This window comes from Chionomys nivalis, chromosome 6 (assembly GCF_950005125.1).
Source record: "Chionomys nivalis chromosome 6, mChiNiv1.1, whole genome shotgun sequence".
Classification (NCBI taxonomy): Eukaryota; Metazoa; Chordata; class Mammalia; order Rodentia; family Cricetidae; genus Chionomys; species Chionomys nivalis.
In genome coordinates this window covers 93,621,280-93,644,905 of record NC_080091.1, presented here as the reverse complement: position 1 = coordinate 93,644,905, position 23,626 = coordinate 93,621,280, and the positions used below count along the sequence as shown (strand labels likewise).

The window sequence follows — 23,626 nt, the reverse complement described above, 5'->3', positions numbered from 1 at the left end:
TGGTTTAATAGAGAGCCGAATGGCCAATAGCTAGGCAGGAAGAGGTTAGGCATGGAGAAAGAGAGGAAGAGAAGATGAATCTAGGTGCTAGAGTGATACCAGAGGCCATGGAGATGAAAACAGGAGGAGCGAGATGGAAGGGAGGAAGAAGCCAGGAGGCAAAATCTAGATGAATATGAGTGGGCTAATTTAAGTTCTGAGAGCTAGAGGGACAAGTCCAAGCTACAGGCCAAGCTTTCATAGTTAGTAATAGGTGTCCGTATCACTGTTTGTGTTCTGGCAGCCAAAAGGGAAGTCCTGGAATATTCACTGCAATGAAGTCTCACTTGGTCAGTAAACACGCTGATAGTTAGTTCTAGGGAAGGAAAGTGTCTCAGGGTAGTCTGTTAGCTGTAGCCTGTGGCTTCCACACCCCACCATAAGCTTCATGGAGGTGCTGAACTGTGCCGATCAAAGCTCAGAGACTGAGCAACCAGGCGGGAGTGGGGTGATAGACTGAACCCTTAAAATCAGCTGGTGACGAAAGCATTCAAGAGAAGGCAGAGAGGCATAAAGAATGTAGCTGGTGCCGGGTGGTGGTGGCGCATGCCTTTAATCCCAGCACTCGGGAAGCAGAGGCAGGTGGATCTCTGGGAATAGAAATTACTTAGCACCTACGAGGCCATAACTTGAACTCCCAGCACCACAAACAAAACAGAACAATCCTCTTAGTAAAATCTTTTATTTGGTTTATGTTTAAAGTGTAAAAAATTATAAGCTGGAATATTTGATGACATGGAGGGAAGGGGAAGCCAAATCAAAGAGCAACATCCATTTCAAATAAATCAAAAAGTCGAATTTCTAAAACACCACCATCTTGTAATTGTCCCCATCGTATCTCCGTTGCGAAAGATTTGGAAAGACTTGGGTTGAAGAGGTGTGTTCTGAGGTCAGCTGCTTCAGCGAGAGCTCTCCCCTGTGAGGGAAGCACAGAATCGTTTCTCAATTTCTCATTTGATGTTTTTGGTTTTAACCAACACGAATTTGCAGAACCATCTTAGACCCACTGAGAAGTTAGACCCACACAGACAGGACCGTGTTCCCACATTCTGTGCTCCCTTTCCCTGTGGGCTACCACCAGGTGTTACCATGGGAGGTTTACCACAGCTTAGAGCCAACACCGGCACACGATTAACCAGCGTGGACTTGATCCAGATTCCTCACAGCTTTATCAAGCTGCCTTTTCTGTTCCAGGATCCTGTCCAAGCACCAAAGTGTACGGGGTTGTTAGAATCTGTAGGGTCCTCTCACTAATCGTGCATAATAGTGTATCAAAGTCCTTTTGTCTGTTTTTTCAATTATTTTATGTGTATTTTTGCCTGCATGCCTGTCTGTGCACGTATGTGTGAGGCCATCACATTCCCTGGAACTGGACTTATAGACAGTGTGAACCATCATGTGGGTGCTGGGAATCGAACCTGGGACCTTTCTCTCTAGCCCTGTGGATATGTTTTGTTTGGAGACTGGGTCTCATGCAGCCCAGGCTGGCCTCAGACATTGGAATTTTGTAGGTTCGGAGGCTAATTACTTTATCTTGGGCTAATGTTAGCTCATCCTTGCCCCGTTCTGTATCTGAACTAACGCCTTGTGATATGAAAACATACAAACAAAACCTCTAAGGATCTCTGTGAGTTCGAGACCAGCCTGGTCTACAAGAGCTAGTTCCAGGACAGGCTCCAAAACCACAGAGAAACCCTGTCTCGAAAAACCAAAAAAAAAAAAAAAAAAAAAAAAAAAAAAAACCTCTAAGAAGCTACTAACTTAGCAGAACACCATTCGACCAATCCAAGAGCTATGAACATCATCCGATAGCATCCATCCATCTCCTCGTACCCCCGTCTGGTGCACCCACCAATGTAGCTTAAAGTTGCCTTGATTTATGACTCTCTTTGTTCTGTAAAACCATAAAAACACCATAAAACTGCTTCCATGTTGGAACATGGAATCTGAGGTAACAAATCTGTGTTCCTGGGCAGTGGTTACTCATAATGGCTCCAAAATAAACTATCTCTTATTCCCTTTAGGACGAAAACTGGTTTTTACATGGACAATGTGTTTATTTAACTTCTTTTTTTTTTTTTTTTTTGGATTTTCGAGACAGGGTTTCTCCGTAGCTTTTGGTTCCTGTCCTGGAACTAGCTCTTGTAGACCAGGCTGGCCTCGAACTCACAGAGATCCGCCTGCCTCTGCCTCCCGAGTGCTGGGATTAAAGGCGTGCGCCACCACCCCCGGCTTTATTTAACTTCTTGCATCTGGCCTTCATCCTGTCCACTGTATTATATACTATTATTGTTTCTCTCAAAAGCAGCTCTGCTCACTTAAAATCTCTGATCCTTCCCCCAATGCTTGCAGTCATTAGCCCACTCCCCACCCACGGCAATGCCAGTCATTAGCCCACTACCCACCCACGGCAATGCCGAGGCAATCAGCCCACTGCCCACCCACAGCAATGCCAGTCATTAGCCCACTACCCACCCACGGCAATGCCAGTCATCAGCCCACTACCCATCCACACTACCCACCCACGGCAATGCCAGTCATTAGCCCACTACCCATCCACACTACCCACCCACGGCAATGCCGAAGCAATCAGCCCACTACCCACCCACGGCAATGCCAGTCATTAGCCCACTACCCACCCACGGCAATGCCGAGGCAATCAGCCCACTGCCCACCCACAGCAATGCCAGTCATTAGCGCACTACCCACCCACGGCAATGCCAGTCATTAGCCCACTACCCATCCACACTACCCATCCACGGCGTGCCGGGGCACAATTTCACTTTTAAAAAGGAATCTGTTGTTTCATTGTTTTCCTGCATACAAAATATGCTCTAGTCAAATTGACCCTAGTCCCATAAAGGTGGGTGATTTTTTCCCCTAAAAAGAGTTTTGCCTTCATAGTTTGAAGTTCTTGATTAGAAGCTGCATTATATTTTATCCGTAGTAGTCCATGTCCACCGTACTGTGCGTCCTGAGGCTGGCCTGTGACGTAGAGCAGTCCTTCCCTCCCCGTCCATCCTGCTTGACTCTGCCCAGGGGAAGCCCAAGAGGGCATCAGCTGAGGTCGGAGGTTTTTAGCTTAGCCTGGTGCTCAGGATTGCCTTTGGATGTTTGTTCCCTTTACCGAGAGGATTCTGTTGCTCTTCAGGGAACCATCCCACTTTCTCCTGGGACTTAGAGGAAGTGACAGCTGAGGCGCTGTTGCTGAGCAGGTAACTGCCCTGTGTCACCAGTCTCCACCCACATCTTCATCACCAGCCTGTTACAGTCAGCTCTACTTCTGGTGAGCTACTGACAACTTCTCTAGACCCCAAACCCACTTCTTTCAAGAAATGTTCTTTACTCATCTCACGACGTCACCTCCCTGCAGCGCTCTGTCTAAAGGCGTCATTTAACACGATGCTCTACTCAGGGGCTGTAAGGATGGGGAACTAGTGAGACAGGGTTTCTTCTCCTGGAACTCAGTCCTCTGCTTCCCCTACGCTTGGGATTAAAGGTGTGGCTACCAGCTCCTGCCCATAGCTGATTTTTCATGCATTACTAGATATTCAACACATTATTTGCTAAGCAAATGGATAGTTTTTTGTGCATTTTTCAAGAATTGTTTGGGGGATGCTGAAGAGAGAGCTCAGCAGTTAATCGTATCTGTTCTTGCAGAGAACCTGGATTGGGTTCCCAACACCGTGTGGTGCTTACAGCCACCTGTAATTATAGTTCCAGGGGATCTAACTTTCTCTTCTAAGCTCCGTGGGTGACACACACACACACACACACACACACACACACACACACACAAGCACTTGCTGCTCTTGCAGAGGGCAGAGTTGTCCCCAGTACCCACATCAGGTGACTCACAGGTGCCTTTAACTCCAGCTCTAGGAAATCTGCTGTCCTCTTCTGGGCTCTGCAGGTACCCGCACACATGTGCATGCATGCACACAGACATACTTGCACGCATGCATGCACAAAGACATGCATGCATGGACACATGCATACTAAAAACAAAATATACCTTTAGAAATAATGTTTGCTAACCTATGTAAGTATCCATTTCAGACAGGAAGTGGGGTATTGTAAAAAAAAAAATGGGGAAATTAACATTTGCTGTTTATCTTGTCTCATATAGAGAGAGAAAAGACAATTCCGGGCTAATGTCTCCTCACCTGTGTTCTCAGCAGCTAAGTCTGGGAACAGTCAGCTGCACGAGGAGTTAGGGAGGAAGAAATGTCATACAGCGTTTCCAAATGTCACCAGCTCCTTCTCTAGCCCTTGCAAAGGGCATTTCCTCCAGTGAGAGCTTTGTGTTCGTTTTGTTTATTAATGTATTTTGTTTTGGAGTATTTATACATTTATTCTCATTTGAGATTTCTTAATAAGATATACAGTCCTTATTTAAAATGCACAGTTGCCTTCATTTGCGCGTGTTGTAGACATTTGCACTAAGTACCTCCACCCACGACTTCTACTCTGGTAAGTGTGGTGAGGTGCTGAGTGACCGGGCAGGTAGAGCTCCATGTGTGTATGAGTCTGGCTCAAGAGTTAAGTGTGCCCGCTGCTCTTAAAAAGGACCCGTGTTTGGTTCCCAGCACCCTCTTAGGCGGCTTTGTGCAGATGCACGTGTATGTGTCCTTTAAAATGCAATCTCAGAAATCAGTAAGACTTTATAAACACAAGAAATATATTCCCATGTGACTGTATATGTAAATGTTTACTGAACAAAGCTGGTTTTTCTAAGGAGTTCATATGGATTTCAGTCTAGCATTGACCAAGGGACATCTATGTCTCTCTGGCACAGCTGAGGACCTTATCTGTTAAACTTCATCTTCTCAGCAAATGAATTTTTATACCACAGATAACCTAAATGTTGCAGACTCTGTCATTCTGCTTTTTAACATAGTATATATTTTTAAATTCTCACCTTACAACTGTTTACCTATTTCACCACATTGTCCGTTTTGTTTGCTTACTTGTTTGTTTTCAAGACAGGGTTTCTCTGTAGCTTTGGAGCCTGTCCTGGAACTAGCTCTTGTAGACCAGGCTGCCCTGGAACTCACAGAGATCTGCCTGCCTCTGCCTCCCGAGTGCTGGGATTAAAGGCGTGTGCCACCACCTCCCGGCTTCACCACATTGTCTTAGTATGAAGTATATCTTTTGCTTTTTTTTATTTATTTGTCTTTTCAGTTTTTAAAAACACCTACTCCCCCTCCCCCTGGTGGGGGAAAGTTGTGTGTACACATGCAGGTATGTTCACCTATGCAGAGGTCAGGCTGACGTTGAAGTATCTTTCCTCCATCACTTCTCCACCTTTGTTTTTCAGACAGGGTCTTACTAACCTGAAACTTGCTCTTTCACCTAGGCTTGCTAGCCAGTGAGTCCCAGGGATTCTCTGTTTCTGCCCCCTGGGCTATGCCCAGCTTTCACACATGTGCTCTCTCTCTCTCTCTCTCTCTCTCTCTCTCTCTCTCTCTCTCTCTCTCTTTCTCTCTCTCTCTCTCTCTCACACACACACACACACGCTCTCTCTCTCTCTCTCTCTCTCTCTCTCTCTCTCTCTCTCTCTCTCTCACACACACACACACACACACACACACACTGGTTCTGGGCATCTAAACCCTGGCTCTTGTACTTACCCAGCAAGTACTTGACACGGTGAACCATAACACCACCCCGCATTTTATTTTGTGAGACAGGCCCTTCTTAGACTGTCATACCCTCAAAGTCCTGACTAGTCTGGAACTTATGAGACAAGGCTAAGCTTGAGGGTAACCCTTCTTCTGCCTCCTGAGTTTTGGGGTTAAAGGATAGACCACTATACCTAACTTCAACTTCTTTTTTGTTTACTCTGGTAGCTAATAAGTTATGGTAAGATGCTTCATTAATAGACCAAAGCCATCCTGGTAGGTTTATAAAAATTCATCATTACTAAAATATGCCTCAAAGTAAGAAGAAAGCAAAACCAATCATATCATATTATTACAATGAGATCGCTCTTTGGGAGATTTACGGAATTGCTACTTTGAGTTGTTATTCCCAACAATGACTAATTTACCCAGCCCCCAGCTCTGATTCTCAGGTCCCACGTTGACTCACCATCCAGCTCTTAGAAAGCATTCATGGCTCTCCTCCGGTTAATGTCTCTCTTGATTTGGCACACAGAGCAAACAGGACAGAAGAAAGTGACCAAATAGTCATCACAAATGGATCCCTGTGAAAGACGCGAAGAGACATGAGTGTAGGGCCTGCGCTGGGGATATATTTAGAGAACCGAAAGTCCTGACTCTTTGGCTTCAGTTTACTTCATTTCTTTTTATGTTTATTTTTTGTGTGTGTGTGTGAATATGTATTTGTATGTGTGTATGTGTGTACGTGTGTGTGCATGTGTATATGTGTTTGTATGTGTGCACATGTGTGTACATGTGTATGTACATGTGTGTGCATGTATATATGCACGTGTGTGTACGTGTACATGTGTGTGCACACATGTGTGCTCACAGAGGTCAGAGGGAAACTTTCACTTCTCTCTACCCACCATGTGGGTCCTGGTCTTCCAGTGTGATTGGAAGTGCTTTTATCCACGGAGCCATCTCACTGGCCCCGGATTTGGTCAGAGGGATACTTCCAGGAAAACTTTAGCTGACTTTTCCATGCGACACTTGCCTCCCTGTTCCAGTAATTCTGAGAATATAAGATTTAATCAAACTACCAAGTCCAAGAGTGCAATAAGAAGACTCAGCTCTCACAGCCAGGAAGCTCCTGGCTCACCACTGTTACAGCAGGATGAAAACACAGATATGCGATGCGCTGGACATTTGAGGAAGAGGATTAGGGAAGTGGCAGACAATTTGGGGTCAAAGCACTCCCAAGTACTACGTAATAAAAAAGTGAAAGTTTGGCAGGAAATGTAACCACATTCACTATAAGACATTGATGGCGATGTTGAATGAAGAAGTGTTGGGGTCATCACATAAAGCCTGGACATGGAATTAGCCAAAGATACAAAGAACCATGTAGGAGAGAGTGGGGTGGGAACCCAGAAGGGACAGAGGACTAAAGCCTAGGCCTCTGTGAAGTCCATAGGTAAAGCCCACATTGAGAAGCAAATATTCAAAGGAAATACAAAAAAAAAAAAAAGTGTTTTTGTAGAGAACCAAGTAGGTGAAGAAAATTAGGGGAGGGTTGTTTTTCTTGACAATCTATAAAAAGAGATCATTTAAAGACGTTAGCTTCAGAGTTTTCATTCATTAAAAAAGAAAGCCACACTAGAAAACAGGGACTGGTGGCCTTTAGAAAGACCAGAAATACCGAGCAGTTTAAGTACAGACGGTGGAGGAGAAAGTCAAACAAAGTCAAACAAAACGGGCAACCTGAAGCAGCAGCCATGAGGGAAGGAGTGGGGACTCTACACTAGATAAACCCCAAGCTCAGCAGCAAGGGGCAGGGGAGGAGGAGGGAGGAGGCAGTGCAGGGGAGGAGGAGGGGCGCAGCAGTGCAGGGAAGGAGGAGGGAGGAGGAGGGGAGCAGGCAGTGCAAGGGAGGAGGAGGGAGGAGGAGGGGAGCAGGCAGTGCAGGAGAGGAGGAGGGAGGAGGAGAAGAGCAGGCAGTGCAGGAGAGGAGGAGGGGAGCAGGCAGTGCAGGGGAGGAGGAGGGAGGAGGAGGGGAGCAGGCAGTGCAGGAGAGGAGGAGGGAGGAGGAGAAGAGCAGGCAGTGCAGGGGAGGAGGAGGAGGGAGGAGGGGAGCAGGCAGTGCAAGGGAGGAGGAGGAAGGAGGAGGAGAGCAGGCAGTGCAGGAGAGGAGGAGGGAGGAGGAGAAGAGCAGGCAGTGCAGGGGAGGAGGAGGGGAGCAGGCAGTGCAGGGGAGGAGGGGAGCAGGCAGCACAGTTCTCCAGGGATGACCAAGGCCCCTCATGTGGGTCTCAGGGCTCCAGGAGAGGCAGTGTAGAAAACAGTGGGTAGTGTCCCAGAGAGTAGGTTGCAAGCTCACAGGGTACACTCTGAGAGACACTGCCAAATATTCCTCCAAGACTATCAGTTCACAAACCTGCATTGACACAGATGTATGTCTGTGAGTTACCGGACAGAAACATGCCTACAGAGGATGCACAGAAGCTATTACTAATTTCCAAGCAGAAGACTTGGTTATTTTCACTTTTTACTCCATGTATTTCTGTTTAAATTTGTTAGATATTTTAACATTGCTTTGTAATAAAAGAAGACTAACTAAATTTCTCAATTAAAAAAAATAATTTCAAGCTGGGCGCTGGTGGCGCACGCCTTTAATCCCAGCACTTGGGAGGCAGAGGCAGGTGGATCTCTGTGAGTTCGAGACCAGCCTGGTCTACAAGAGCTAGTTCCAGGACAGGCTCCAAAACCACAGAGAAACCCTGTCTCAAAAAACAAAAAACAAAAAACAAACAAAAAAAAAAAATTCAGGGCCGGGCTGTGGTGGCGCACGCCTTTAATCCCAGCACTCGGGAGGCAGAGGCAGGCGGATCTCTGTGAGTTCGAGGCCAGCCTGGTTTACAAGAGCTAGTTCCAGGACAGGAACCAAAAAGCTTCGGAGAAACCTTGTCTCGAAAATCAAAATAATAATAATAATAGTAATAATTTCAATGAAATAAACTAGGTTCCTAGAAAATGTTGCATGTGTGTGTGTTCCCTGTAATGGTTAAGTTTGTGTGTTACCCAGTCTAGGCCATAGCCGTGCATAGACGTTTGGTTCAACATTATTCTAGATGTTTTTTGAAGATATATTTGAGACAAAATTAACATTTAAATCTTCAGACTTGAAATAGAGCAGATCACTTCATATAATGCTGATGGCCTGTCTTCCAGTCAGCTATAGACCTGTTTGTAATAGGACCTACAGCTAGCTGATCAGGCTGGGGCCTGCAGGGCCAGCAAGCCACAGGGTCCATCTGTCTCCACCTCTCAGTGCTGGGACTGAACTCAGGCTCTCGGGGTCCGCACTCTACTGACTGAGCTCTCTTCGGCTGTATCCTTTGCTGGTTCCTCCTCCCTTCCCTTCCTTTCCACAGGGTCACAGTGCGTTGCTCAGGCTGGTGCCAAACTCTTAATCTTTCTACTTCAGCCTCCCAAGTCCTAAGATTACAGGTGTGTGTGCTACCATGTTTGTGTGTGTGTGTGCTGCCATGCTCAGCTAGTTGAAGACCTTGGAGAAGGAGGAGGAGAAGAAAGAGGAGGAGATGGACTGCTTTTGAATAAGAAGGCGCCTCTCCGAAACTGCCTGTTGACTTGCTCTTCAGCTCATCCACGAGTACCTAGCTTGACAGCCTGCACTTCAAGTTTTGGACTTACTGGCTTCGATCACTGCATGACTTTAAAAAAAAATGTCTGTCTGTGTCTCTTGCTCTGACTTTCTTTTTTCTTTCTTTTCTTTTTTATAGACAAGATTTCTCAGCTGGGTGGTGGTGGCACACACTTTAAATCTCAGCACTTGGGAAGGCAGATCTCTGTGAGTTCATGGCCAGGAGGCTAGGATGGTTACACAGAGAAACCCTGTCTCAAAAATCAATCAATCAATCAATCAATCAATCAATCAATAAATACAGAGATCCTCCTAAGTCCTGCGTGCTGGAATTAAGGGGTGTGCCACCACTATGCGATTTTTTTCTTTACCTCTATCTCTGTCCCTTTCTCTCTATATATACACACAAATGGAGGCAAATATATACATGTGTGTACATTCCTATATGATATATAGATATGTGTACACACACACATGCACGCACATCTACTCACCCTATGGACTGCTTCTTGTGTAACTCTAATTAAAACACTACCCCATTATTTCATACAGTGACACAGGAGTAAGGGAAAGTGTGTCCACAGACAGTTTGGAGGGGACATCGTCTCTCTCTGATACTGGGGCACAGCTCTGGGCCAAAGACTCTGCCTCTTACGAACTTCGAAGTGTTCATTGATAAAACATGGCGGACCCTCCTCCACAACGCACACAGGCATTACAAGGTCGGTGGCGAGTTCAGGCCCCTGAAGCTCACTAGGCTCTAGATAATCCTCTGTTGTAGTCTACACCTTGCAAATACGAATTGCTTGCCTTCTAGGATGTTCAGAGGGCACACAAGAAGAGGGGCTACTGCCAAGTCAACTGAATTTAAGGTTGTACATGCTACAAAACTCAGGCCAAACAAATTCAGAGCCCTGATGCCATCAAACGCCAGCCACTCCTATAACAGCGATGGTAATTCGGTTGCAGCCTGAATAATAAAAGGTGAGAGACTCACGGGAATGCCATATCGGGTTCGGTAGAGCGTCCTCATTGCCACGGTTGTCCCACACAAGCAGCATTCATTCATGTCGGCTGCCACTTGACACCCAAGGCATGTGAAGCAAAACGCCCCGCAGAGGCCTGGAAACACGAAAACAGGGGTACAGGTTACTCTGGTTTGCCCACGTCAGCTACACCAAGAGCGATCACATCGTGGGGGACCTTCCCCTCTCTGCGGCCAAGTCCGTCTTCGTTGTTTGGGTGGAGCTTTGTTACGTGCGCACCCCCATCATTTCCAGAGCTACTGCCCGGGGAAAAGACTTAGCTCTTTCTGCAAGAGTGCCGCTCATGTGCTAACTACTGAAACCCACCGGCGTTCCAGGTCAAACCCTAGGTACTGACGATGCTCCCAGCTGAGATCCAATAGGAAAGGATGTGCAGGGGAGAGCCAGGCTCACTTAAGAGCACGGCTCATGAGGCCCTGAGCAGGAAGTGCCGCCCGAGCTGAAAAGTGACGCAGGGTTAGAAACTGTTAAGAGGAACCCAAGGGAATAACGCCTCCTGGAGACAATTTGTCATATTCATTCACTGTGGCCAGTGTCCTATGATAGGATGGGGATGAAGTTAGGGGGTGACATAGGCTTAAGGCAGCGTGTGTGTGTGTGTGTGTGTGTGTGTGTGTGTGTGCGCGCACACGCACATGTACAGGAGTCATGATGACAATTAGGTGGTGTTTACGTGTGCCATCAAGGCCAGGAAGAAGCACCATGTATTTTGTACAGGGAGAATGATTTGGCCATATCTGCATTAAGAAAATCTTCATAAACCCGGTGGTGGTGGTGGTGCACACTTTTAATTCCAGTACTCAAGAGGTAGGATCAGAGGCAGGTGGATTTCTGAGTTCTGAATTCAAGGCCAGTCTGGTCTACAGCGTGAGTTCCAGGACAACCAGGGCTACACAGAGAAACTCTGTCTTGAAAAATTAAAAGAAAAAAAAATCTGCCACAAAGTAATGAAGGCTGCCCCGGCCCCTTTAAAAATTACATTTTAGTGTGTTTGTGTGTGGAGGCACGAAACCGTGAAGGTCAGAGGAAAATTTCCAGGAGTATGTCCTCTCCTTCTGCCATGTGGGTCAAGTCTGGCCACAGGCACTTCCACTGAGTCATCCTGACAGCCCCTGCTTCAAAATTCGCATAGCCAAGGAACTGAACACTCAAATAATTGAGCAATAACTTGGGGTTGGAGGATTAAAATGTAATGTTTAGGAAATTTGACTATCGTAAGTCTTTATTATAACTATGATTTTCAGATATCAAAACAATGTCATGAGACATGTTAGTCAATCAGCCGTGATAGCGAGGAAGTCAAGGAGAGCTGGTGAAGGGCCACGCGTGTAATTCCTTCTGCCTGTGCTCACCGTGTAATTATTAGCTTCATTCCGTTCCAAGGTCCGTTCCATTGCAAGTTAAAGCTGGTGTATTTATTTCCCTACCATTCTGAGGAACAGGCCTCAAAACAAATCTTTTGTTCCTGATTTGCTAAGGACAAAGTCTCTGGTTCACTTTGCCACCCCACCTGACTTTCTTCCAAGTGCACTGAGAGAGAGAGAGAGAGAGAGAAAGAGAGAGAGAAAGAGCTTACTGCATACAGGAAAACTTAACTGTACAGATTAAAATAATTCTCTGAGGCTGTGCGGAAATTGGCTGAAACGTGTCCTGTGATGTAACTATAAAACGGCATTTTAGTATTGTATAACCAAGAAGAGATTTCATGACTATTGCTTTTTTTTCTTCTTAATCCCAGCACTCAGGAGGCAGAGGCATTTCTGTGAGTTTGAGGCCAGCCTGGTCTACATATGAGTTCCAGGACAGCCACAGCTACACAGAGAAACCCTGTCTCAAAAAACAAAACAAACGAAAAAACCAAAACAAAAAAAAGTCAGGTTTAAGTAAAAAAATGTTTTATTTATGTATAATCTGTTTATAATATTAGGCCAAGCCTGTTCAGTTTGAGAATCATTTAAAGCTTCCAGTGTTACCTTAACTCTAGGATTCATTATTTTGGGGGGACAGGAGAAGAGTCAGCTATAATCAGTAGTCTGTCTTTGATGCTGACTGTACCGTTCCAGGTTGCCCAGGCGTCTAAATAAGTTAGCAGTTTTCAACACAGTAAGGGAGGAACGGACCCCAAATCGGTTGGGGGGGCACCTTCCCTGTACTTACAAACTCCGCAGTCACTGAAGCAGTCGCACAGGCTGGTTTGCCAGTTGGAATTCTGGGGAGCACGAACAAATCCTGGTTGAGTCACAATTACTGTTTGTGGCTGAGCCATCTTCAGTGCGAGGTCTCAGACGCCCTGGTCTGAAAAAGAAAATGCTGGTATTAGCTGCCTGGAGCTGCCGTGGGGAAGAAGGCGCTGTGTTCCCCTCCTGGGCTGGAACTAACCACTGTGCTCCACCGGCTAGGGAGGGACGTGCTTGAAGAAATCAACTTGTTAGTCTCTAAGAGCATTGCAGTCTCCACCTTTGAGGGCACAGAGGCCCCAGGAGACCAGAGTTCACTGAACTGAAGGCGAGCAGATGCTTCTCATGGGCAAAAGAAATGAAAGAGGGCTGATCTGGAGTATTTTTAAACAGTTACCTGCTGTCCAGGAGCTGGGAAACAAACGACTGGCCTGTGACAGTGGTAGGGTCAGGGAACCACGGAAAACCACCCTTTCTTAAGCCAACAGCCTGAGCTGAGTGCATCCCCACCCTCCTCCCCCTTGCTCTGCCTCTTTGGGTTTTGACAGCTTCTCCTGCATCCAAGCGGCTCCATCACTTCAAGTTTCCCAGAACCGGTCCCTTTGCCAGGGCTGCTCAGCCTCTGACACTAGGCAGGGACCAGCGAGCCATAATAATCATCCCACCAGGTTTCTGTGGTGTTTTGTGGGTGGTGATGCTTATTTGTTTACCCGAGTCAGGCTCTCATCATGTAGCCCAGGCTAGCTAGCTTCGAGCCTTCCAAATGCTGGAATTCTAGGTGTATGTCACCATTCCCAGCTTAGCAAAGCCTATAAAATTTAGTTAGGTGACTCCTAATTTCTCTTCGTTACTAGAGAGTGTTGAGGTTCAAGGATGTACCTGATATTTGGAAGGGCAGGATCTTTGCTAAAGCCCTCATCTTTAAATCCACATGACCTCAGATGAGCCATTTAACCAGCCACTCCATTTTCCATTTATTCATCTGTAAAACCGAAGTGGCCACCGGCCTGCCCACCTCACTCACGCATTGAGAGCACCAAGTATAGTTTCCTGACAAGTTTAATGTTTTAAAAAAAATTAGCAAAAATCCTGTGGAGAGTGGCCATAACACAAGCAGATTCGGTAAGGACATTGCTTCTGATGGTTTCCACACACACCTTGTTGGCGATACTGCCAACTAGTTCATTAAGGTTTCGACCGATCAGGTCTGATATTAGACCTTGCTTATCCATCTGCTCAGCTCTGACACTGAAAATGGTTATTTCCATTGAGTTGATAAGAAAATAGGGAATGTGGGGGGGGGGGTAAGTAAACTGTGACATTCAAATTCTCTTTTAGTCTCTCTGTCTGGCTGAACACAGGACTGTCCCTGGTCTGTGAAGGTCTCTTAGAAAACAGGAAACTGTCTTTGTGAGTTCGAGGCCAGCCTGGTCTACAAGAGCTAGTTCCAAGACAGGCACCAAAGCTACAGAGAAACCCTGTCTCAATATACCAAAAGAAAGAAAGAAAGAAAGAAAGAAAGAAAGAAAGAAAGAAAGAAAGAAAGAAAAAAAGAAAGAAAGAAAAAAGGAAACCTGTTTCTTAGTTAGAAAAGTGTGTGTGTGTGTGTGTGTTGTACAGACCGTGTGTATATAGATGTATGTGCCCTGTGGAGGCCTGATGGGGCCAGGTGTCCTGCTCCACCCCTCTGCCTCATTCCCTGGAGGCGGGCCAGCCCCTGGGCCTGACCCACAAGCCTCAGCATTCCCTCCTGTATCTTCCCTACCGTAGGTGGGGTGACAGGTGTATAAAGCCACGCCCAGCTTCTTACCCAGCTGCGGGGGATCACGCTCAGACTCTCACGTTTGTGCATCAGGCACACTTACCTGTTGAGCCACTTCTCAGCCTCTTTCCTCTTTTCCTACTTTCTTGAGAAGTGTTAGGCTCACAATAGGTATTTTAATTGTCTTGCTAGACTCACAGTAGGTTTTTTTAAAAAAGATTTATTTCGTGTGTATGAGTGCTCAATCTGCACACCAGAAGGTACATCAGATCCCATTACAGATGGTTGTGAGCCACTGTGTGGTTGCCGGGAATTGAACTCAGGACCTCTGGAAGAGCAGCCAGTGCTCTCCAGCCCCATCACAGTAGGGATTTTAACTGTCTTGCTGAGTTAAGCACTAACAGTGCTGGGGCATTTCTATTTAGGAATTCGGTACATATTTTTCAAAGCACAAAAGGGCTGGGTGTGGTGACAAACACCGTTATTCCCAGCACTTGGGAGACAGAGGCAGGGCTAGCCTGGTCTACAGAGTGCATTCCATGATGGCAGGGCTACATAAAGAGATTACCTCCTAAACAGAAAGAATGCTTTTCAAAACGGGGGATTCAGTCTGTCTTCTAACGTCGGCTAGAAGCGTAGGTCCTCTTATTCCTCAGTAACTTTTGCTTTCTCTAGATTCCATCACCTGCAACATCTGCTAGTTTAGTGTTTCCCTTGAATGGAAAAAGAAAGCCTCAAATGATGGGTGTGTTCACATATTTCTTCACATGACCGGGAGGGTTAAAGGATGCTTTAAATATGCCTAAATCTTGGCACACACCAGTACAGTTAATCATAAATAAACCAGGCCTCCTGAATCCTAGCAAACAGCATGCAAACAATGTCTGGTTATTACAGAGGAAGGTAAAATTGGTTTAATTTTAAAAGAGGCAGGCTAGGCATGGTGATGCAAACCTTAGCTCAGCATTCCTTCTATCCAGGCTCATGCGAGGGCTACATTGTGAGACCCTAACTGTGAGATCCAGGATTACATTGTGAGTTCCTATCTATAAGAAAGGGATAGAGCTCAGAGGGGGGTGGAAGAGGGACAGAGGCTTACAATGACCTTTTAAATGTCTGCATCTGTTGACCATAGTCATGATCAGTAAACAACTCTAAACGCTTCTCTTCCCATCACTGAGTGTATTCTGCAAATAGTGTGTGTTTTTAAAGGTTTAGCAAAATGAGGATAAGTAGAATGGGCACAAAATTTGACACTGAAAATGGTTTTTTTTTTTTTTTTTTTTTAAATCAAAGCAAGAGAGATTCAGAAGTCCTAAGGTTAGGAAATAATGAAAAGACCAAATAACTTACAAAAGAAATAAAAAGGGAAAAAAGCTTAAATATATGAAAAGATGCTGAAGTATCCCAACAAATGCTGTTAGGCAAAATTGAAAACCTGGGGGTCTTGGGCATTGTTTGGCATTGGCAGAGTCCCAGGGTTGATCTTTAGCACTAAACCTTGGTCAGAGCAATCAGGAGGGAGCAGCTGTACGCTGTCTGCTGGAGGGCAAGTGCCTCAGAGAGAATAGTTCGCTGACTCAGGAGGCACTCGGTTAAGCAATATGGCTGTAACTGGGTTAATTTGGGAAATGCAAATGGTGGGGTCCCTCTGAGGCTTATGAACACCAGGGTGGAGGGCCCAAAGATGAGCAAAACTTCAAACCAGGCAGTGCAAGCCGCCGATAGTCCCAGGCGCCTGCAGAGCCGAAGCAGGAACGTCATTAGGACCTAGTTCTACACCAACCTGAGCAGTGTAGCAAGACCTTGTCTAAAAAACAAAACCAAAAAAAGTAAAAATCATCAGGGCGTGTGCCAGGACTCAGAATCCATGAGGTAAGCAGGTTCATGAGCACACAGACACATAGATAAATAGGATAGAAGTACATAAAGAAAATGTTCTGATTATGTTAGGTAGATATGATAGAGGTATATAAAGAAACGTTCTGATTACGTCCACAGAGAGGATACACCCACTGCCCAAACCTTGATTACTAAATGTCATTGTTCAATAAAAGAGCAGGGTTCATTACTGGGAGCCTCCAAGGCAGGGAAAGGGAAGGCCCAAGATGAACCTGAGGAGTGTGACGTCAGCAAGAAAAGAGGCCTCAAGGTAGATCTAATCAACAGAACCACTGCTGAATGGGGAATGGGGAGACTTCTGAGGCCATCTGAGGGCCAGATTTAGAAGAGTTTGAGCAAAAAGTAATGTTATGGTTAGATTAAAACTCATAAAATAAATTATCTGCAACACTCTATATATTATCTGTGTTATATCTATATAATAATAGTTTAGATAAATACATAGAATTTTAAATGGAGAGGAAGAATGGTACTTTCCTCTTTCTGGTTAGCGAGTGTAGAAGGAAGAACAGAAATATAAGACCAGCACTTGGCATACACCATAATACATACTAATGTAGGCAAGACCAATGGGTGGAGTCTGTGATATTACGAAGGTATTTTTCATTTTTACCTAGGGCTCCTGGTTTATTATTCCTTCTCCTAAGCAAGCCATAGAGACTGGAATTTCACTTCCCCAGAGTCAAAGAAACTAATCTTTCCCATCTTTCTGTCTTGGAGTTAGCCATATAGACAAGTTTCCTATCTCCTTCGTCAGACGGCCAATCACGCATGCCCACTGGATGATCTGGCCCGTGAGGAAGAACACTGAAGAATCTGGCTAGATGGGGCGTGATGCTTCCCCACCTAGTCTGTGAGGCCTTGGTGGCTACCCAGTGACATCCCACAAATGCCCAAAGGACAGAGTTAAAGATGGCTGGAAATATAGTTCCATAGGTAGAGTACTTGCTTAGCATGCAACAAGTCCTGGGTTCCATTCCCAGCACTGAATAAAACTAGGCATGGCACACATTCCAGTCCTCCCAGTACTCGGGGGACAGAGGCAGGAGTTCAGAGCCGTCAGCTCTGTAGTGTGTAGTGAGTTCGAGGACACCTGGGCTACAGGAGACCCTGCTTCATAACAACAGAAAAGTCTAGTATAGTCTGGAGTGGTAGGTAGTACACACATGTATCCAGTTTGAGGCAGGAGGATTGTGACTTTGAAGCCAGGCAGTGCTATCTAGGGAGACTATGTAAATCCAAAGCAAACACAACTAAGCAGCAAGAAAAACAATTCCACAAAAGTCTACAGGTAGTTAAATAAATAAACAATTCCACAAAAGTCTACAGGTAGTTAAATAAATAAACAATTCCACAAACATCTACAGGTAGTTAAATCTCCTTGCTCAAGGGAGAAGGCCCACAGTAGAAAAGGGTGGCCTGTCAGGAAGAGTTATTGGAAAGCCTTCTTAGAGAGTGCAGGCCGCAACTGAATGATTTGGAAGAGGAACCATGAAATAGATATGCTAGCAGAAGGTGAAGGACTGTTTCCTGAGACACGTGCTCATTTGTCAGGGGCCTCCCTGCAGCAGCTTTCCTGACGGGAAGGTTGAGTGAACGTCTTCCTTTTGCTTTCAGTTCATTTAAAAATTCATTAATTGTAGAGGACACACAGCGGGACTATGTATTATTGGTTCCTCACTACTATTCTGTTGACCACAGTTCTGAATGAAGCCAACTGACAGGTTCAAGCTGGCGAGAGGCTACATTTTACTAGCTTGTCCTGGGACTTTTGCCTTTGGAGTACCTTCTCTAAAAGCATTTTCTTCTGTTTACTTCCTTCCTTTCTTTTCTTTCTTTCTTCTGAAATTTCTTTAGTTCATGTTTGTATGCATTCATCTCTTTCTCATGTGTGTGTGTGTGAGAGAGAGAGAGAGAGAGCGACAGAGAGAGAGAGACAGAGAGACAGAGAGAGACAGAGAGAGAGAGAGTGCGGAGGGAGAGTTTAATTAGTGTTACTCACAGGAGCATGGGCAACTAGCCAGTGACCACTCCAGTGAAGAAAACATGTTTGTCTCCCAGCAACCTGAACAATGCCTCTTGTACCCTAGTGACTGGCTGTAAAGCTTGCTATTCCAGAAAAGGGGCTAACACTACATCATAAGACAGGCTAATCTAAACTTTGTGTTTGTGGAACCCAGAAGGTCTGATGACCATGAATAATGGCAGATGGTTGACCAGAAAAGCAGTCCATCTGAAATTTATGACTGCCATGAGCCACACCTGGTGTCCCGCCCGAGGAGAAATCTCTACATAGACCTTGCCTCGGCAGCCCAGATGCAATACAGCTTTTTCTTCTCTCTTTTGAAGAAAGATCTCATATAGCTTAAGGTCCCTTCAAATTGTTTGTAGCCAAGGATAATCTTGGACTCTGGACCTCTTGCCCCACCCAATTCTGGGGATTGAGTCCAGGGCCTCCTGCATGCAAGGACTACAACAACTCAACACCAAAACCTGCTCCCCCTCTTTCTTTGGACTGGAGTGTCCATCTTCCAGTTTTTTTCTTTTTTCTTTCTTTTTTTTTTTTTTGAAATATCTTTACAGGATGCAACAGCTGCTCCCCAAACTTATTTTTTTCATCAGTTCCAGGAAAAGAAAGTAAAGACACGGCAATAATTCATTTCATAGCTGACCCTTTTCACAGGTAACGTGGGCAGGTGTTCGGTGAGCCGTGTTTACAGAGGAAGACTTGGAAAACATAGCAGGCACCTGTCCCTGGAGGGGCTTTCCCTGGCTCCAGCTAGGATGTTCTCGACTTCCCCATCAACTGGGGCTGTGCTTGGCGCCCTCATAGAGGGCACGTTTTACCCACTGGTGAGTGGGCAGACCCTAAGCCCCTCAGCAATGGGTGAAGTCAAGTTTCCCCGACTGTCCAGACCTCCCGACAGAAGTCCCCAGAGCTTCCCTCCATCCCAAAGTCCAACACTATGATGCCAGAAATCAGATTCTGAGTGATTACTTACTACAATGCCTTGAAGAACAAAGCATTTTAGAAAATAGAAAAGCATGTGTATTCAAATTTACTTTGCATTGCCTTTGAATATTCAAATGCCAGAAAGAATATGAAAGAGTAGCTAATAATACTGGGTGGTTACCTCAGGTGAGCTGTGATAATAGCTTTTCACTTTTATCTTTATAATTGATTATTTTTGCAGTAGTGCTGGAAAGATTGTTAGGACTGGGGAACACAGAACTGTGGTGGAGTACTTGTTTAACGTGTGAGCTGCCCGGCTGGAGCCTAACTATAGCAACAGCAACAACAAAAAGTTAGAGTTGGTGTTCATATCTTTTATAAAAACAGGCAACTAACATCTTTAAGGGGAATAAGCCTCATCTACAGCTGCAGGTTGTTTTCGTTTACGTGTTTGTTTCTAAGACAGGGTTTCTCTGTCTCAGAGTGGCTTCCTGGAACTCTCTCTGTAGACCAAGCTGGCCTCGAACTCACAGAGATCCGCCTGCCTCTGCCTCCCGAGTGCTGGGATTAAAGGCGTGCGCCACCACCGCCTGGCTATAGCTGTAGTTCTGGGCTCAAGCCCACATGCAGCACATCACTGGCATTTGGTAGACGTCAGCTGAGCGAGTGAAGGAGCGTCTTTCTGCCATCCTCCCAGAGGGAAGTGATAATCCGTGAACTCACTCCTTTTCCAAGGAGCCTGTGCTGTGACTGTAAACGGAACAGTGGGCATCTGGAGGGATCCCAGAGAAAACTACGGTCCTGTGGTTCTGTAATTACCCTCTTCCTGGCAACCCTCACTCGGCCCTTTGCCGGTGTTTGTGGATTTACACTGGGTTTGGTAGACTTTTTGAGACCTGAGCACCGGCAAAGGGCTTCTAAAGTCCACACAATCTGCCCCTAAGGCAAAGCGTTGTACATGAGCATCTATCTGCTTATTGCCAGATCATTGGTAAATATATTTTCTTTTCTCTGCTAGTGGTCTAAACAGTCCTCAATCAAAGATGTGTGTTACTAGCCAGGGTGGTGGTGCCTGTAATCCTAGCACCCAGAAGGTGGAGGCAGGAGAAAAAAATTGTAACAACAACCATAACAAAACCTCATATCTTTTTAATTTTTAAAAAATTTTATGTATGTATGCATTTATTTATTTATTTATTTATTATTTAATGTATGAGTGTTCTTATGGTAAGCTTGCATACCATAAGAGGGCATTGGATCCCATTATATATGGTTGTGAGCCACCATGTGCTTGCTGGGAATTGAACTCAGGACCTCTGGAAGAGCAACCAGTGCTCTTAATCATGGAACCATCTCTCCAGGCCTCCCCCCTTTCATTTTTTTTTTAAACCCAGGAGAAATTTGAAAACATATATAATGTGCCTTACACATATGGAAATTATTTTCAGTCTCTTTGGTATTCAATTTTTTTCTTATTTCTAATACAGACAAAATCAAATTACAAATAAAATAATAAATCAAAATGTTGCATGCTTCTTTCATGAATTTCTTTTTCTTTTTCTCTCTTGAACCGAGGGCTTCTTGCGTGTTAGGCAGGTGTTCTATCATGGCACTCCATGCCCAGCTAACTTCCTCTTTTGGAGGTGGGAAACTGTGAGGTGCGGAACTGAAGCTAAGCAAGGGTGAGGGGTGGAACGATCGGTTTTGCAACCAAGATACCCTCCTGACCGAGAAGGTTGCCGACAGCTGTGGTGGAGGAAGCTGCTCTGTACTGTCTAGAAGATCAGCCCTAGAGGGAATTAGCCATCCGGGATAGCCATTTGCGCCCCCCCCCCCTTATTCTGAGGAGGGGTTTCCGCTGTCTAGCCCATGGTGTCTTTTAGAAGAAACGCTTCCTCCACAGTTAAAGAGCCGAGAGGCGGAGCCAGAGTGCAGCTCAGAGAAGTGCTCCCTGACCACGCGTAAGCTCATCTCTCTTGCCCTGCCCGTGATCCTTAATGTGCTGCGCACTGAAACCCTCCAACAGAACTAGCCACAAAGCACTGAGAGAAGTCGGCCAGCAGACTGGCTCAGGGCGCTCTTACGCTTGCGAGCCTGTCACAATTCTGCATCCCTTGGAAGTTACAACAAAGTGGAAAACCAAAGCAGACTGTCTCAGAGACCCGACTTTTTTTTTTCTTTTGGCTTCAACCAACGAGATATGGCAGCCTTTAACTTTAGTCAACTCTAATGAAAGGTCATCAGGAAGTGAAGAAAAAATTATCTGCCCGGCATCTGCCTCGTGTTACATCACCCTAATTCTATGTTTCTGAGTGTTCTCTGACCTTATGTTTATGCCTCAGAGTTTATGAGGCTGTGCGCCAAACCACGTTGTCCACCTATCCTCAATAAGCCAATGGGGAGTCAAATAAATAGTGGAAAGCAAAAAAAAAAAAAAAAAAAAAAACCCAAAAAACCAAAAAAAAAACAAAACAAAAAAAACCCAAACAAACAAACAAAACCAAAAAAACAAAGAAGGAAGAGAAATCCAGCAACACCCCTACCAGTCCATCCCCCGTCCACAAATCTGTCCTCTGGATCCCGACTGAAGTTTGAAAGGAAGGCTGCTGCTCATCGAAGCCCCACGTGGGCGTCAGCGGCATCCTTGAAGGTGGCCTGACTGACTGCCGGAACTGCGCAGAATCCCTTTCCAAGGGAGCTTCCCTCTGGCTAAAAACCTTTTCCTTCTCCCAGCATGAGATTCCTGGGGGAAAGTCCGTCTTGGAGGTCTGTGGTTTTAATTGACTAATAGGAAGTCTGAGAGACACGAGTGTCTCTTTAGAATATCTTCGTTTCTGCCAGACCTGTCTCAAAGCACTCGGAAGGCTTGTGGGTCTGGGAGTTTTGTGATTAGCGACTTCATGGCTGCGGCCCCTGTGTCACAGGCATGTGGCTGCTTTGATGACAATTATAAAAAGGGTGTTTCTTTCCCCAGGCGGACACAGCCCCTGCCAGCCCTCTCCTCCACCCACGTTTGAAGAGTACGTGCAGAATCAGCTCACGGGACCCTTGACTGGGGCGGAGATCCTTGTGCACCTGGTGCCCTCTGACTTTTGGTTTGTCCACTTCCCTGTTACTCATAATCACCCCCCCCCCCCAACACTTACAAGCCATGTACACCCGCCTGTGTGAAAGTCTTGTGGATCAAGGAGAAGCCTGCAATTCCTTGTCTATCGGGACAACCCCGCTCGGAGCTCTGCTCTGCGGTTCACGGCTCTGAATGCACAACGGGACAGAGTGATAAAGCTCCGGAAAAAACGAAGAAAAAACGGAGATGAGGAGGTTGAAACGGGGGGCCAAGCTCTGAAGTAAGTGAACAACACTTCCTTCAGAAGTCTCTTTGTAAGGAGCGGTCGCTGCCAGGAAATCTTGTGGTGTTTGGCCCACATGCAACATCTTAAATTTATCTATTAGTCTTGGATTCATTCTTGCACCTATATTTCTGCCTCAGAGCACCCCACTCTTTAGAAGGACAGTCCACTGGCTTAATAAAATTATGCTATATAGCACTGATTATATTAATAAATCTTGTTAATATTGATTAACCCAGGTTCTAAACATAGACTTAGATTTTCTTCTTCTACTGTATATTGGTATTATAATTTCTTTTTTTTTTTTTTTCCTGTTTTGACTGAAACAATCCTGTCACACAAGGACCTCTCCTCTCATGAGTTATCAAATGTGAGATGCGAAAGGTGGCTTTTCTTGTTTTGCACACCAGCGAGTACTGGACTTAAACTTCTATAGTAGTTAGATTTTTGTGTTCACGAGAATGCCTAAGGATTCTCAAACTTCATCAGCTAAACCTACAAACATCCCATCTCCTTCTGCCAGGTAGTTTAACCGGATAAACATCTCTCATTCACAAAGAAACTAAACCAGCTCCGGTGAATAAAGAGAGGAAGGATCAAGTCTCAAATCAGTAAATAAAGCACATAAAATGCATTCCCTCTGGATGCAGAGCTCCCAGAGGTTTCCAGCTGACTTGTTTCCAAACAGGATGCTTAGCAAAGTCGCTGAGTTTTGCTAAATTCACTAAATTTAAAGCAATTAGGTAAGAAAAGAAAATCTAATCTTTCACCAGAATCTCAAGCTATGGTAGGAATAAAAGAAAGCAATGAAATCACTTGTAAAGGAAACTTCCCCATCTCTAAATATGTTCACAATACCAGAGTACTCACAGTCTAGAGGGCTGGGAGCAGGAAGTGGCTTGCAGGCTGGAGTAGAATCTTACTAGAAGTGAGATCTGGGGGGCGAGGTGATCGGTTTTCAGGAGCAGCCTGTAGTCCAAAGAGCAGAGTCCTGTGTCCTGATTGGCTGTGGCAATCCAGGCAAAGTCGCCAAAAGCTATCTCTTACCAAATAGGGCCTGTTCCTGTCCTTACAATGGACTAACTACAACGTACACCTTTATGGGGGGAGGAACAGATGTGAATCATTCA

At 45.5% G+C, this 23,626-nt stretch overlaps 1 protein-coding gene across 1 annotated transcript; it reads right to left on the bottom strand.

The window, feature by feature from the left end:
* Positions 1-705: 705 nt before the first annotated feature.
* Plac8 (placenta associated 8) lies at positions 706-23,429 on the bottom strand. The gene is made up of 5 exons (XM_057772976.1): positions 23,367-23,429; positions 12,510-12,647; positions 10,304-10,428; positions 6,133-6,247; positions 706-955 (listed from the first exon to the last, which is right to left on the bottom strand). Exons 2-4 carry the CDS (start codon positions 12,616-12,618, stop codon positions 6,143-6,145), a joined length of 339 nt encoding a protein of 112 aa, XP_057628959.1. The 5' UTR covers positions 12,619-12,647; positions 23,367-23,429; the 3' UTR covers positions 706-955; positions 6,133-6,142.
* Positions 23,430-23,626: the final 197 nt, after the last annotated feature.